The sequence below is a fragment of the Hemitrygon akajei genome, chromosome 30 (genome assembly GCF_048418815.1).
Source record: "Hemitrygon akajei chromosome 30, sHemAka1.3, whole genome shotgun sequence".
In the NCBI taxonomy this organism is placed as follows: domain Eukaryota; kingdom Metazoa; phylum Chordata; class Chondrichthyes; order Myliobatiformes; family Dasyatidae; genus Hemitrygon; species Hemitrygon akajei.
Window position 1 is genome coordinate 37,010,088 of NC_133153.1, and position 17,456 is coordinate 37,027,543.

Genomic DNA, 17,456 nt, shown 5'->3' on the forward strand with positions numbered 1-17,456 from the left:
AAAAGGGGATTATTTTGCTGTTGTAATTTTGTTGCTGCTGTTGTCGCTGTTACTTGTGCTGTTCTGTGAACATTGTGGGCATGCTCTGTTGGCACCGTAATGCATGGCAACCCTTGCAGGCCACCCCCAGCACATCCTTAGATTGTGTTGATTGTTAATGCAGAAAAGCATATTTCACTATATGTAACAGAGAAAGGTTGAACAAGTTAGGTCTTTATTCTTTGGAGCGTAGAAGGTTGAGGGGGGACTTGATAGAGGTATTTAAAATTATGAGGGGGATAGATAGAGTTGACGTGGACAGGCTTTTTCCATTGAGAGTAGGGGAGATTCAAACAAGAGGACATGAGTTGAGAGTTAGGGGGCAAAAGTTTAGGGGTAACATGAGGGGGAACTTCTTTACTCAGAGAGTGGTAGCTGTGTGGAATGAGCTTCCAGTAGAAGTGGTAGAGGCAGGTTTGATATTGTCACTTAAAGTAAAATTGGATAGGTATATGGACAGGAAAGGAATGGAGGGTTATGGGCTGAGTGCAGGTCAGTGGGACTAGGTGAGAGTAAGTGTTCGGCACGGACTAGAAGGGCCGAGATGGCCTGTTTCCATGCTGTAATTGTTATATGGTTATATGTTTCAATGTACAGTGTATATAGAGATAGGGTGCCTAAGACTTCTTGCACAGTTCTGTACTAATTTTATGTATTGCACTGTACTGCTGCCACAAAAAAAAACAAATTTTATAACATATGTGAGCGATGATTAACCTGATTCTGATATGGGCATCTATTGTGGACTGAGAGTGGGAAGCGGGCAGGGAGAGGGGAATCATGGTTGGGAAAAGGGAAGGGAGTGAGAAGCACCAGAGAGACATTCTGTAATGATCAATAAACCAATTGTTTGGAATCAAATGACCATGCTTGGTGTCTCAGGGCTGGGTGTGTCTGCACCCACACCACCCCCACCCCTGTCATTCCTTCTCTGTCACCTGTCCCACACCCCTCCACCCTCGCCATTCCCAACATCTTTTGCATCCGCCAGATTTACAAACCTGCTCTCCACTCCTCAGAGCCCAACACTCTCCGGTGTCCCGCACAGGCCCGAAGAGCTCATTACGAGTTCACTGTAACGTTTGGATAAGTACGTGGATGGGAGAGTTTGGAGATGTATGGTTCAGGTGCAGGCAGACAGGACTAGGCAGAGAATCAGTTCAGCATGGAACAAGTGGACTGTGCTGTAGTGCTCTATGCCTATGACTCTGTAACTTTGGAGTTTGAAACCTGAGATTGGTTAAGAAGATGGTAAATCAACAGTGAATCGACCTGCCATCCAGCAACTCATGGCTTGGGTCTTTTGCAGCCAGTTTCCCTACACTATTCAGGACACGCGGCGGAGGTTGGTTGTGGACACCTGGCTGGAGAATAAGCGGGAGAATGCCTACAGCACCATCCTCAACATCACCTTCTCCAGGAACCTGCAATTTGCCAGCCTCACACAGAAGGTGAGTGACCTCTCTACAACCTCGATAACTCCCGTCAGCACCCTTCCTTGTGATAAACCACCCAACCACCTGCAGCTCTATAACCTTCACCTACTGACATAGCATACCACGATGATTAAACCATCAATGCAGCATTCCATATGTTATGTTCCTAAGCGTGGAGCAATCAAAACCTGTAACAAAAATCCACAGGGCTTAAGTTCACGTACACAGTTCTCCTGGGCTGTTTTCACATTCCAGTCCAAAGCCAGCTCAACCTTGAAGGATTAGGCTGTTTTCTTACAAAGAAGATGAAAGTTTGAAACCAGCTCCAGTAATTTGTACTCCTTTTTGGCCTATAATATAACTTGTTCTTTAAGCCACCTCAGTGTATCTGAAATCCCTACAAACACTCCTCATGCATTAACCCTTTCACGACCAGAATCATTCTTGTGAGCCTCCTCTGGACCTTCTCTAATGCCAGCACATCTTTTAAGTAAGGGGCCCAGAACTGTTCACAATACTCCAAGCGTGGTCTGACCAATGCCTTATAAAGCTTCTGTGCCACATCCATGCTTTTATATTCTATTCCTCACAAAATGAATGCTAACATCGCATTTGCATTCCTTATCATTGACTCAACCTACAAGTTAACCTTTAGGGTGATCTGGCAGAAGGGCTCCCCAGTCCCTTTGCACCTCCGATTTTTGAATTTTCTTCCCATCTCGAAAACAGTCTGTGCTTTTATTCCTTATTCCAAAGTATATGACTACACTACACTATGTTCCATCTGCCACTTCTTTGCCCATTCTCTCAATCTGTACAAGTCCTTCTGCAAACCCCCTGCTTCCTCAACATTACCTGCCCCTCCACCTATATTCATATCATCCACAAAGCCATCAATTCCATCATCCAAATCATTGACATATAACATGAAAGGCAGTGGCCCCAATGCCAACCGCTGCAGAACGCCACTAGTCACCAGTAGCCAACCAGAAAAGGCTCACTTCATACCCACTTTGCCCCCTGCCAGTCAATTAATCTTCTATCCATGCCTGTAATACGATGTTCCCTTATTTGCTGAGTAGCCTCACATGCAGCACCTTGTCGGAGGCCTTCTGAAAATCTAAGTAAGCAACATCCACTGACTCTTCTTTGTTTATCCTGCTTGTTATTTCCTCAAAGGATTCCAACAGGCAAGATTTCTCCTTAAGGAAACTATGCCGACTTTGGCCTATTTTATCATGTGTCTCCAAGTACCCCAAAACCTCTCCCTTAAAGGCACCAGATAAATAAGACCATCAGATATAGGAGCAGAATTAGGCCATTCAGCCCATCGAGTCTGCTCTGCCATTCCATCATGTCTGAATTATTAGCCCTCTCAACCCCATTCTCCTGCCTTCCCCCTGTAATCTTTGATGCCCTTACTAATCAAGAACCTATTAACCACCACTTCCAATATACCCAATAACTTGGCCTCCACAGCTTGTTTGTGGCAGTATATTCTACAGATTTGCCACCCTCTAGCTAAAGAAATTCTGCCTCATCCAATCCTTATATCCTGAGGCTGTGCCCTTTGGTCCTGGACTCCTTCACTGTTGGAAGCATCCTTTTCACATTGATTCCATCTAGGACCCTCAATATTTCTGAGGTTTCAATGAGATCACTCCTAATTGATCTAAACTCCAGTGAGTACAGGCCCAGAGCCAACAAATGCTCCTCATTAAGACCATAACCCATAAGATGTAGGAGCAGAATAAGACCATTTGGCCCATCGAGTCTGCTCCTCCATTTCATCATGGCTGATCCATTTCTCTCTCAGCCCCAGTCTCCTGCCTTCTCCCCATATCCCTTCATGCCCTGAATAATCAAGGATCTATCAACCTCAGCTTTCAATGTACCCAAAGATTTTGCCTCCACAATCTCTTGTGGCAACAAATTCCACAGATTCACCACTCTCTGACTAAAGAAATTCCTCCTCATCTCTGTTCTGAATGGACATCCCTCTATTTTGAGGTCCTCTGGTCCTCGGCTCCCCCACCAAGGGAAAAAGGTCCTCGACACATCCTCTCTCTCTGGGCCTTTCAACTTTTGATGGGTTTCATTCTTCTGAATTGCAGTGAGTACGGGCCCAGAGCCATCAATCAGTCCTCATATGGTAACCCTTTCTTCACCAGAATCATTCCTGTGAACCTCCTCTGACCTTCTCCAGTGTCAGCGCACCTTTTACATAAAAGCCCAAAACTGCTCACAATATTCCAAGTGAAGCCTCACCAGTACCTTCTAAATCCTCAACGTTACTTCCTGGCTTTTGTATTCTGCTCCTCTCAAAATAAATGCTAACATGCTAATGTGTTAACCCTTTCGTTGCTAGCATCGTCCTAGTGAACATCCTCTGGAGCCTCTCCTTAAAACCGTCATAAATTGAACAGTCCTGATGAAGACTCTCAGCCCAAAACTGTTTGTGATGACTGACCTGCTGAGTTCCTCCAGTACTTTTTGTGTATTGCTCTGGATTTCCAGCATTTGCGGAATCTCTTGAGTTTATATAAATGGCAAGTTGTGGTTGGAGAGCTGCCATTGGAACTGTCCGCAGCCCCTACCTCCTGCCCACCACAATCCCCTTCATCGACAAGAATATTTTCCTTTTAAATAGGTCAATTTTATAAGCACTGTAATTAAGTAGTATTAAAATAACAGCCACGTACAATGAATCGTCATTATGAAACTACCCCTGCCAAAGTTGGGTAATGTGAAACTGTGCTCCGTGGATTGGGCTGAGAGGTTTTATGGGGTTGCTGATTACTTGGAAAGAATGCTGACTGTTGAACAGTCAGATGCAGCTGCTGCGTTGAGTGTCACACCACACACAGCCTGCATTGGGATGGCGCATTGGACAGAAATATACTGAGGTCAAGGTTCAGTTGTAGACCCATGTCAAGATGAATCTAGGTCCTGATGCAGGGTCTCAACAGTCCCTTTCCTCCCACGGATGTTGTCCGACCTGCTGATTCCCCACACCGCACAGATTGTCACTCATTTAAAGTCCTTAAGGCCATGAGACATAGGAGCAGAATTCGGCCATTCAGCCCATCAAGTTTATTTCACCATTCCATTATGGCTGGTTTATATACCCTCTCAACCTTACTCTCCTTTTCCTCCCCATAAATTTGACACCCTTACCAATCAAAAACCTATCAACCTTATGATTTCGCTTCCACAGCTATCTGTGGCAATGAATTTACCTGCTTCTGGCTAAAGAAATTCCTCCTCATCTCTGTTCCAAAAGGGTGTCCGAGTGTTCTGAGGCTGTACTGTCTGGTCCTAGACTCCCCCACTATTAGAAACATTCTCTGCATGCCCCTTCCACAGGCCTCCCTCTGCAATGAGGCAATGCCTCACGTCCTATTTTACCTTTTCTTATTACAGGATGATTCGGATATGAAAATTGACTGCAACATGTTGGAAAAATGGTACCACAGCAAAGTGTGCACAGTCGCTTACCCAGTGTTCAGGTCCCAGTCCAAGGTAAGAGGCTTATTCTATGGGCCAGGGTCACGTTCTCATTGGAGAACAGAGTGTCGCAGCTAGCACATCCATTTCCCCCACAGCACCAGAGGCGCGGCTCCAATCCTGAGCCTGGGTGCTGTCAGTGTGGAGTCTGTACGTTACACACTGTGAGCACGTGCTGCTCTAGTTTCCTTCCACATCCTGAGATACGCAGGCTGGTAACTTAACTGGCCACTGTAAATTGACCCTGGTGGAGGATTGGGGGAGCTAGAAGGCTTTATCAAAATGTGGGGAGAATTAATTTCCAGGGCTGAAGTGGCTGATACAAAAGGGTGTATTTGTAAGGTGATTGGAGAAAAGTTCATTCATTCGTTCTGTGCTGTGTTGCCTGGCATGGGCAATCATGGTCTCTCCATAACCATGATTGTTTTTGGCAAATTTTTCTATAGGAATGGTTTGCTATTGCCAACTTCTTGGCAGTGTCTTTACAAGACGGGTGACCCCAGCCGTTATGAATGCTCTTCAGAGATTGTCTGCCTGGCGTCAATGGTCAAGTAACCAGGGCCTGTGATGTGCACTAGCTGCACATATGACCATCCACTTCCTGCTCCCATGGGTTCACTTGACCCTAAATCTGGGGGCTAAGCACGTGCCACACCTTGCCCAAGGGTGACCTGCAGGCTAGCAGAAGGAAGGAGTGCTTTAAACCTCTTTTGGTAGAGACATATCTCCATCCCACCATCAAAAGTATATGGGGGGTGGGGGGATATTAGAGGGAAGTTCTTTACACAGAGAATGCCCTGCCAGTGCTGGTGGTAGAGGCAGATGCATTAGGGGGATTTAAGAAACTCGTAGATAGGCACATGGATGATAGAACAATGCAGAGCTCTATATGAGGGAAGGGTTAGATTGATCTTACAGTAGGTTAAAAGATCGGCACAACATTGTGGGCCTAAGAGTATGCTGTAGTGTTCTGTGTTCTAAAAGGGGCAATGTCAAATTATATAAGAAGACGTTCAAAGGTCAGCATGGTCTCAATGGGCTGAACGGCCTGTTTCAGAGCCATATTTCTCTATCACTATGAAGGCTAGTACAAGCTGACGAGATATTCATTTCTCCCTTGTGGAAACCAGGAAAACCATCGTCAACTGTAGACACTGCCCCAGAGTCCCACGGTGTCCTGGGAATTAATATCCTGGGTATGGAAATAACTCTCTAGTATCCAATGGGAGCCTTAACACCTAAGTAACATTGGCAGTCTGTTAACAGTGACTCACTGATGGGTCAGGAGGGTATTAGGGAAAAAGAAGTCTCAAAAGATTTTGCAGATGCAGGAAGCAATTCCGGGAGAAGTAGAGGCTCAGATTGCTGGGTTTTAGTACCTGACGGCAGGAGAAACTGCAGGACGCTTGGGTATGTAATGGCCAGGATCAGACAGTAACGACTGCTGGGGAAAGAGAGTTTGTGCACTCTGCCCAAGCTGACTGCCTGCTCTGCTTCCATGGTTACATGCATGACCTGATGACTCTGGAGAAAGAGCAGGTGATGTCCATGGGAACGATGGGGGATTTCTGGGAATGGTGGGCCCCTCAGGAGCTTGAGTGTATTATTGTATTTAGAGATATAGCATAGGCCCTTCTGCCTCTTGTAAATAGTAATAATTGTATTTTAACTTGAAACTGTACATAGTATGTTGTATGCAGTGCGAATATTGTACAGTGTATTATTGTGACATTGCAGTCTGCTGTTATTTTTTATCACTGCAGTTTTGGTGTAATTGAGTGCCTCATTAAACCACTTCAGGAGGTAGTTAAGAGTTTATTACACCACTGTGGGGCTGGAGTTATATGTAGACTACAGGCCTAAGGGTGGTGGCAAACACCTCCAATCCTCACAAGAATGATCTCGATGGCTTTTCACCACTACCCAGTCATCATGGCATCTGATCATTCAATTTCCCAGCTGTGTAGTGTGATTTGAGTTCTTGTCATTAAGTTGTACGTAGGAGACTAATTAGAACATTTAGTCTGAAGGATAACTCTATCCTTGAGGCCCTCCATTGGCCGAGATCAACCATGGATGTTACGTCACAGCTGTCTGTGATACACAAGCCAGGGCAGCACAATATGGAGAGCAAGCTGTTGCCCATGCAGAAGGCTTCCCCTCTCCACGCAGCGATGAATCCAAAGCAACGGCAGAGACAGGCACGTGTTGGCAACTGCAGCGTTGCAGGAGCTGCCAGTTGGCTTTAAACTCAAAGAAGGACTCCAGCTCCAGATTTTTCCTCGGTGTTACTCCTGAAGCCTTCCCCTTGTGCAAATAAAAAATCAATACTGAGAACATAAGGTGGTGGGGTGTAGAAATACGTCTCTAACCGAGGAGGTGTAAGGTGCTCCTTCCCTCCTCTAGCCTGTGGGTTACCCTTGGGCAAGATGTAGCATCTACTTAGCCCCCTGAAAAGGGTCACATGAAGCCATGGGAGCCAGGTGGTGGATGGTTATATGAGCAGCCGGTGCATATCACAAGTCGTGGTTATGTGACCACTGACACCAGGCAGATAATCTCTGAAGAGTATTGATAATGGCTGGGGGGTGGGGGTCACCCGTCTTGTCAAAACACTGCCCAGAAGAAGGAAATGCAAGCCACTTCTGCAGAAAAATTTGCCAGGAACAATCATGGTCAAAGACAATGATCGCCCACATCATACAACACAGCACTTAATAATATTAATTTGACAACACATTTCTGAACCGATCCCACAACGTACAGATTCACTTTCAGGGATTCTTTACAATTCATGTTCTCAGTCATCGTCATGATCTCTGAAAGTGAGTCTGCAGGTTGTAAAATCAGTGTTAAGTGAAGCTATCCTCTCTGGTTCAGGAGCCTGATGTTTTGGGTAATAACTGTTCCTGAACCTGGTGTTGCAATATTGATATTTAGAGAACATTTGGATAAGTACAGGTGGAAAGTTCAGATGGATATGGGCCAAATGGGAACAGCTGAGATGGGCATATTGGTTGGCACGGATGAGATGGACCGAAGGGCCTGTACCTGTGCTGTGTTACTCTGTGACTCTACATTGTTAATCTAGTATGTTGGAACCCAGCTACCACACCATTGTTCACAGCACAAGTCGAAAGGATCAGTATCTGCAGAGTATGTAGATGCCATGGTAGCATTATGGTTAATGCAATGATATTACAGTTCAGGCTTTCCAGACAATTCTGGTGCCATCTGTAAGGAGTTTGTACATTCTTTCCGTGAAGGCGCAGGAGAGAGATGCCAGAGGCAGTGTAGCATGGTGTCCATGCTCAGTTGGAGGCTGGCCTCTCCTATCAGTGCTGCCCTCCAGTGTTTGAACAGTGGAATGACAGGCTGGATTGCAGTAGTTGCGCACAGCTGGGTATCTGTACAATCGACTTGCAGGACATGTCACTCAGGATCTTGGACTATATATGTGTTTGTTTGTTTTTTTGCTCACTATTTTGAATGTGTTGTGTACGTTTTGCACCTTGGTCCCAGAGAAACTCTGTTTCGTTCGGCTGTATTCATGCCTGGTTGAATGATAATTAAATTTGAATTTGATTCAGGTATCCTCAGGATTCTTGGTTTCCCAACCTAGTGTCCATGGACTCCTCAGATAATGGTAGGGGTCCATGACATAAAAAAGGTGAGGAACCCCTGGGCTAGTGTTTAATAGATGGGTTGCTAGTTGGTGCAGTTGGTTGGGTTGGAAGGGTCTACTTCACACTGTATGACTAAATAAAGTAAAGGAGACCAGCTTAGATGAGCATCTTGGTTGGCGTGGATGAGATGGGCCGAAGGGCCTCTTTCAGTGATGGCATTATTCTGTGACTCTAATTTGTTAATCTAGGACACTGGCATCCGACCACAACATCACTCTTCACAGCGCAGGTTTAAGGGATCAGTGTCTGCACAATAAAAGGGACAGGAATGCAAAGGGGGGGAGAAAAAAGGAAAAGAGGATTTAAGTTGATTTAGTCTTGGTTATAAAGTTAACCTGCTGGAGATGATTAGGGTGCTACACACACAGGGACATACCAGACCTTTCCACTGTTCTTGGACTGACCCTACTCAGGAAAGACGAATTCTGCAGCATAAACAGAATCCTGCCTTTCGCTCTCTGGATTTAATTTCAAGTGATCAGGAGCTAAGAATGTAACTGCGTGGCAATGGGAGCAGTAACCAGTGCCAGAGTGCAAGTGGAAACCCTAGCTGCACCGGGCTGCTCTGGCTCCTACACCCTACAAACTTTATCTGTGTTGCTGACGCAGCCTCTGATCCTTTAAGTTAGTTATTCGATCCAATCTTTTCAAAAACAAAAAGAGATTAAATTATTTCTGGAAACCCTGGCAAGGGAAGATTTTTCAACCCTGTGAAGAATGCAGGGAGGTTGGACTTCAGTCTTTCCTGGGATATGGCTTCTTGCCGATGCGCCAAAGCCCTGAGTTTGCAGCCAGTGGCCCCGGTGACAGGGCTGGTTCTCTGAGATCGGTCACCTCTGCGTTTTGGGCTGACGTTGTTTCTGATCTCCACAGGTGGCTTTCCGTCTGGAGTTCGAGTTCAGCCGTTCCATCTTCCTGGACAATGTGGAACTAACTGTTACTGCCAGCAGGTAATAAACTGTTGCGTTCTCCGTCCCTTTCTTCAATGGTTCACTCTCCTCTCCTCCTTCCAGAATCCTTCTTCAGCCCTTTACCTCTTCTTCCTATCACCTGCCAGCTTCTCACATCATTCATCACCCTCTCCCCTCACCTGATCTCGCCTATCACCTGCCAGCTTCTCACATCATTCATCACCCTCTCTCCTCACCTGATCTCACCTATCATCTGCCAGCTTCTCACATCATTCATCCCCCTCTCCCCTCACCTGATCTCGCCTATCACCTGCCAGCTTCTCACATCATTCATCACCCTCTCCCCTCACCTGATCTCGCCTATCACCTGCCAGCTTCTCACATCATTCATCACCCTCTCCCCCACCTGATCTCGCCTATCACCTGCCAGCTTCTCACATCATTCATCACCCTCTCCCCTCACCTGATCTCACCTATCACCTGCCAGCTTCTCACATCATTCATCACCCTCTCTCCTCACCTGATCTCGCCTATCACCTGCCAGCTTCTCACATCATTCATCACCCTCTCCCCCACCTGATCTCGCCTATCACCTGCCAGCTTCTCACATCATTCATCACCCTCTCTCCTCACCTGATCTCGCCTATCACCTGCCAGCTTCTCACATCATTCATCACCCTCTCCCCTCACCTGATCTCGCCTATCACCTGCCAGCTTCTCACATCATTCATCACCCTCTCCCCTCACCTGATCTCGCCTATCACCTGCCAGCTTCTCACATCATTCATCACCCTCTCTCCTCACCTGATCTCGCCTATCACCTGCCAGCTTCTCACATCATTCATCACCCTCTCTCCTCACCTGATCTCGCCTATCACCTGCCAGCTTCTCACATCATTCATCACCCTCTCTCCTCACCTGATCTCGCCTATCACCTGCCAGCTTCTCACATCATTCATCACCCTCTCCCCTCACCTGATCTCGCCTATCACCTGCCAGCTTCTCACATCATTCATCACCCTCTCCCCTCACCTGATCTCGCCTATCACCTGCCAGCTTCTCACATTATTCATCACCCTCTCCCCTCACCTGATCTCACCTATCACCTGCCAGCTTCTCACATCATTCATCACCTTCTCCCCCACCTGTTCTCGCCTATCACCTGCCAGCTTCTCACATCATTCATCACCCTCTCCCCTTATCTGATCTCGCCTATCACCTGCCAGCTTCTCACTTCATTCATCACCCTCTCCCCTCACCTGATCTCGCCTATCACCTGCCAGCTTCTCACATCATTCATCACCCTTTCCCCTCACCTGATCTCGCCTATCACCTGCCAACTTCTCACATCATTCATCACCCTTTCCCCTCACCTGATCTCGCCTATCACCTGCCAGCTTCTCACATCATTCATCACCCTTTCCCCTCACCTGATCTTGCCTATCACCTGCCAGCTTGTTCTCGTTCCCCACCTTCTTATTCTGGGTTCTGGCCTCTTCTTCCTTCCTAGTCCTGATAAAGGGCCTCAGCCTAAAGCATTAACAGTTTATTCCCCTCCATAGATGCTTCCTGACATGCTGAGTTCCTCCCGCATTTTGTGTGTGGTGCTAAGAAGCGAGTTTGATTTAAACCTAGTAGTAATGATGATTTTAAAAGCGCCTCAGCCTTCTTGAAGTGCAAGCTGATGAAGGATTTCTGCTAGCGTCCAATCAGGAATGGCAGCAGTTCTACAACCAGCATTCTCTGCCCACTGTCTTTCATTGGTGTTCCCAGTCACACACACAGTGCAAGCGGGAAGCATTCAGCACCTGGGCCTCTTGGAAGGTTTCCATCATTGCTCGAGCCCTCAAGTCCTCACCCCCTTCCTTCCACCCAAGGCTCCCTTGGCCTGTGCATCTCTACTGACTGTAGCTTAGTGTACCACTCTACAGGCAAAGCTTTCACCACCACTGAGCACATCTACAAGGAGCACTACTGCAGGAAAGCAGCATCCATCATCAAAGATCCCCACCATCCAGGCCATGCTTCCTTCTTGCTACCATCCTTCTTAGGCCCCACACCACCAGGTCTAGGAACAATTAATACCCTCAGCCGTCAGACTCTTGAACCAGCGTGGATAACTTCGCTCACCTCAACACGGAACTGATTCCACGACCTACGGACTCATTTTCAAGGTCTCTACAACTCGTGTCCTCAGTATTGTTTTTTTTATTATTAATTCCACAATTTGTCTTCTTTTGCACATTTGGTATTTGTCAGTCTTTATTTGCATATAGCTTTTTGTAAATTCCATTGTATTTCTTTATTTCCTGTAAATACCAACAAGAAAATAAATCTCAATTAGTATCTGGTGAGATACACATACTTTGATACGTGCAACCGCCTGCGACCCCAGGGGCTCTGGTTTCCTCCCCTAGAACAAAGACGTACAGGTTTGTAGGTTAATCAGTCTAAATGAGCAGCACAGACTCATTGTCCCGTATCTCTTAAAAATATATATATGTATGTTGATAATAAATTTACTTTGACTTTGACACTTCCACCTTTGTGAAGGCTGGATATGGGATTGAGAACCGCTCTGGTGCAGTGTTGTGGGAGAGCTGCCTTGTTGGCGGTGCAGTAGCTTGTTGTTAAACAGAGGCCGTGTCTCCTATCTCGTGTCGTCCACTCCTTCGGACGGGATTAGGGGAGTGGCTCCTTGCTCGTGTCTCAATCAGCATCACTTAACCACCTCTGAACCTGCATTCCTCCTCCAGCAAAGTACCAGAGTTCTGTGCCCAAGCTACTGGTGTAGTATCACTGTGGGAGCTTGCTAACAGATTGATAATCATGTTTCATGTTTCACAATGACAACAGCAATGACACTTCTTAAGCTGCTTCATTGGCTATGCTGTGTGTGTTAGATTAAGGTCTAAATTTCTATTCCAGTTGTTATTTTTCCTGTAGTTCAAGTTTACATTCAAATTTATTGTCGTTCATCCATACACATGCATACAGCTAAATGAAACCGCGTTCCTCTGGGACCAGGTGCAAAACACAGTACATATAACACATACGTAAAATAATATTAACAGAATAAAAAAATCTCTAGATGTACAAGTTGACGTAAAGTGCATGCGTGTTATATAGTTAAATATACAACAGTATACTGCTACTAACATTGCAATAACAATGTGTACTGGGTGATTGTAGGGTGTTCAGAAGTCTCTCAGTCTGGGAGGAGAAGTTGCCTCTCAACCTAACCGTCCTTGTTATTATACTGCAGTACCCTCTGCCTGACGGCAGCAGGTCAAAGAGATAATGAGACGGACAGGAGGGGTCCTTATCAAAGCTCAGGGCTCTGCAAACACACTTCTGGTGTATGTCCTGGATGAGGGGCAGGGGTTGGAAGAGACGCAATAGTTCTCTCAGCAGTCCTCACAATCTGTCGCAGGGTCTTACGGAGGACAATCTCAGTGGTGGTCCTGTAGAATGTGGCTGGAATGGAGCCTTGCTCGCCCCAATCTCATCAGGGAGTGGAGGCGCCCCTGTGCTTTTCTTTATGCTTTGTTTGAAGAATCACCTCCCTGTAAGCTTTCTGTAGATTTTCAGCAATTAGTTCTATTCAGATTCAGATTTACTTATCACATGAACATCGAAACATACATTCAAACATTAGATTGCATTAACAACCAACACACCAAAGGATGTGCTGCGGGCAGCCCGCGCACATTCTGACGCCAACATAGCATGCCCACAACGTTCCAGCAAGTGCTGCAAGTTGTTGAATAGAGGGATCAGTTCATGAGTTTGCACTGGGTAGGCTGCCCTTGTTAATTGCACCATGCGTATCTAATTTACAGTATCTATTTTAAATTTGTTCAGTGACAGTGAAGAAGCAGAAGAAACTCTTCAAGACAACACGTACCATCTCCACGTTCCTGTGCGATATGAAGCAGATATCCTTCTCACCAGGTATCTCTTATATAACCTGCCTTCACCGTGAACTTTCTACTTCAGGCAGGTCAGCTCGTCCGAGCCCCCATTCATTATACACTACATAACCTACGGCTAGCCACCTGACCACTCTACCTCTCCACCTCCCTCCACACGTCTTCCTTTTACTTTCCACTCTTAATGTCTCACATCGTCCATCTCTGTCTGATTTATGTTTCCCAGAGCACTTTGGAATATTGGTTAAACACGTCACTCAAACTCCATTCAATCCTCTTCCACTTATCACCTCCCAGCTTCTTATTTCATCCCCTCTCCTCCACCCTCCCACCTCCCCCCTCACCTGGCTTCACCTACCACCTGCCAGTTTGTACTCCTTCCCTCTCACCCCTACCTCCTTATTCTGGCTTCTTCCTGCATCATTTCCAGTCCTGATAAAGGGTCTCGGCCCAAAAGGTCGACTGCTTATTCCTCTCCGTAGAAGCTGCCTGACCTGCTGAGTTCCTCCAGCATTTTGTGTGTGTGGCTGAAGACTTCCAGCATCTGCAGGATCTGTCATTTTTTACCTTTGTGGCAGTTTCTGTTCTCTTGCCCATTTGCTGAATTTATTTTGTTGGGACAGGAAATCCAGTCCCGATCGCTACGATTTGAAATCAGTGGAAGAGCTGCAGGAAAATGGAGATTTTGACCCCCCGTTTAACTTCTCCTTCACAGTAAGTCCAATTCTATTTATTTACATGTTTCATTTGGGAGTCTTTCCTACACTTTCTTCCCATACTCCTCTGAAGTCCTGGGCTGTTGCTGGAGAGCACCTTGATCGGTACCAGGAGCTCTTCATGGTGAGAGTTACCTAATGACCCTGGAGCATCATAGAGTCACAGTCATAGAATAATAAACACAAAAACAGGCCCTTCGGCCCAATTCATCCATGCTGACCAAGATGCTTATCTAAGCTGATTCCTTTTGCCCATAACCCTCTAATTTTAAATCCACATACTTATCCAAGTGTCTTAAATGTTGTCATCGCACCTGCCTCAACCACTTTCTCTGGCAGCTCATTTCACGTACACACCATCCACTGCCTGAGAAAGTTGTCCTTTATAAATCTTACCCCCTCACCTTTAATCTATGCCCTCTTTTTTTTTATTCCCTTTCCCTGAGAGCATTCATATGCTCTAGTCAAGATGGAACCGAGCTGTGGTCTCTGTCGAGGTCATGGCTCAGAATTAGTTTTTTTTTGTAGGTTTGTAAGGATAGTTTTGGGAACAGCTAGGGGAGTTAGGGTTTAGAGACAGGGATGTGAGGAAGTCACATGTCAGGCTGGAGTCTAGACCTCAGCTCCATGGTCCACGTTCGAAGGCCAGCGATGTGGATGTGTGAGGAAGGGTATCCATGGACAGGTGACATGCCGACAAGTGTAGTGGACAATATCCAGTGAGGATGAGGGTTAGTGCCCCCGCACCCTCTCTATCAGATCAGAAAGTCTACCCAGGTCGGCAAGTCTCATGATTTGAGATCTGTGCAGGCAAGAAGCATGAGAGCTAGTGACCCCCTAGGTACACAAATCAGCAAATTTAGAGTTCGGGGTCCCTTCATCGGCAATTCCTGGGTTTGACGCTGAAGATAAAAGTCTGAAGGTCGATCGGAAGTCCAGAAGTTAGGGCCCAATGGCCAAAGGCCCTGGGTCTGTGAGTCCGCGAGTCCACTGGGTAAGTCGAAGGCTTTGAGGTGGCCTACCCTGGGGTTGGGGAAGAGTGAGTGTGAGTGTGTGTGTGTGTGTGTGTGTGTGTGTGTGTGTGTGTGTGTGTGTGTGTGTGTGTGTGTGTGTGTGTGTGTGTGTGTGTGTGTGTGTGTGTGTGTGTGTGTGTGTGTGTGTGTGTGTGTGTGTGTGTGTGTGTGTGTGTGTGTGTGTATAGGAGGATGGGGCTTGCTTTGCTGTTGTTATTTTGTTTGCTTCTGTTCTGCTGTTGTTGATGATGTTTGTGTTGTTGTGCCCAACATTGTGGGCATGATCTGTTGCCACCAGAATCTGTGGTCACAATAGCAGGCTGCCTCTTGAGATATAGCATGGAATAGGCCCTTCATCCCTTCGAGGCCACAGTGCCCAGAATTCCTAGCCTAACCATGGGACAAGTTACAATGGCCAATCAATCTACCAACTGGTAAGTCTTTGTACTGTGGAAGGAAACCAGAGCACCCAGAGGAAACCCACACGGTCACATGGAGAATGTTCAGACTCCTTAACAGGCCGTGGCGGGAATTGAACCCAGGTCGCTGGTACTGTAAAGCGTTGCGCTAACCACTACGCTACCATGCCACATCCTTCGGCTGTTTTGGTTGTTAACGCAAACAATGCATTTCACTGTGTGTTTTGATGTACATGCGATAAATAAATGAATCCAAATCTCCTCTACAAGATTGCCCTTCAGACTCTTGAATAAAGTCTGAGCCTATCCAACCTCTCCTGATAACTCAGGACATTGAGTCATGGCAACATTCTCATAAATATTACTGCCAGCTTAATGCATCTTTCCTATAAAAGAGTAACGAGAATGATAGACAAACACAAGATTGTAATTAATTCTGTTCTGTTCCATACTGACCCTGGGCAGGAGATGCACCAGACCTGGCCAAAACCACACAGTTTAATTGGCAGCCCAGAATTCCAGGCCTTCCATTATATGATTCAGTTCAGTAATATCCAAGGGGCTATTTACAATTAAAGCAGAAAACTCTTTCCAAGGAGAAATATTAACAGGAAGTCTGTGGAAACATTAAGCGTGGTTGCATCACTTAATTACTAGCTAGCAATAAACCAGGAAACATGAGTCTAAATGCTACAATTCTGAGAATTTCAGGAACTCTTTCAATAATTGTTAGTTAGTTCATTGGTGATAAAAGTTTGGCATTGCTAAAAACATCAACAGAACTGAATGATAGTGGCAGAAGTGTAAAAGTTCACGAACTCCCTCTGGGTCAGGAAATCTTCTCTCCTACCTGCGTGGCCTATACGTAACTCCAGATCCACCGGAATGGGTCTGGCCTTTAACACTGGAGTAGAGTCTGCATACAGTGCTTATCCGGTAACCCAGTCCTCTCCTGTACCAGAGCAAGGTAGGGACCCACTTAGGTAGTGAGCAGCCAAGCAGGAACAGCTTGAATGGATCTGGGCTGGCATAAGAGTTCTGCCTATCCCTCATCAGGTTTTCGATCGTCAGAGGCTCTCGCTGCCTCAGAATCGAGCAGTTCAGTCTGTACTGCAGCCTTCCTTGTGGTCAGCCTTTCCTTAATAAAAATGACATTTCAGGGATCGAGAATCAACTCTATTCATCATATACATTTACCTGTATTAGGAATTTGCTGTGGTGTGTTGGCGTGGCACAACAAAAAAAAAATTCAACAATTATAAAGAATCATATAAAAATCTGGTTCAAGTACAGAAATGGAAAACGTGCATAAATATATAAACATTTGCATGTATTTACATCGTAAATATCATTATAAAAAGTGGTTTAAAGTGTACAGTACAGATATGGGTAATAGGTAGGGGGGTAGGAGGGCTAACTAGAATGATTGATCAGATTACTGCCTGGATATGAATTTCTGTTTTAGTAGCCCTAAAGCCCTTTTCAGAAAGAACCTTTTGGAAAGGGCCATTTACTGGAATGTTGCCAGGACTCAATGTCTCGGTTATAGGGAGGGGTTGGGCGGGCTTGGACTTTATTCTTTGGAGAGTAGGAGACTGAGAGGTGACCTTATAGAGGTTATAAAATCATGAGGAGCATAGATAGAGTGAATGTTTTTATTCCCGAGGTTTAGGATATCAAGAGCTTAGAGGGAAGAGAGTGAGGAGGGTCAATATTTTCACTCAGCGGGTAGTCCATATATGGAATGAGCTATCAGACAAAGTGGTTGAGGCAGGTACAATTACAAAGTTTAAAAGA

At 45.9% G+C, this 17,456-nt stretch overlaps 1 protein-coding gene across 2 annotated transcripts in view; it reads left to right on the forward strand.

The window, feature by feature from the left end:
* The window catches only part of itga11a (integrin, alpha 11a), a 195,205-nt gene that overhangs the window by 145,508 nt on the left and 32,241 nt on the right, over positions 1 to 17,456 (forward strand). For both annotated transcript variants that reach the window (XM_073032614.1, XM_073032615.1), the window contains 5 exons: positions 1,349 to 1,490; positions 4,899 to 4,997; positions 9,542 to 9,618; positions 13,444 to 13,533; positions 14,135 to 14,225. In XM_073032614.1, coding sequence (XP_072888715.1) covers positions 1,349 to 1,490; positions 4,899 to 4,997; positions 9,542 to 9,618; positions 13,444 to 13,533; positions 14,135 to 14,225 — 499 coding nt within the window. The remainder of the gene's footprint in view (positions 1 to 1,348; positions 1,491 to 4,898; positions 4,998 to 9,541; positions 9,619 to 13,443; positions 13,534 to 14,134; positions 14,226 to 17,456) is intronic.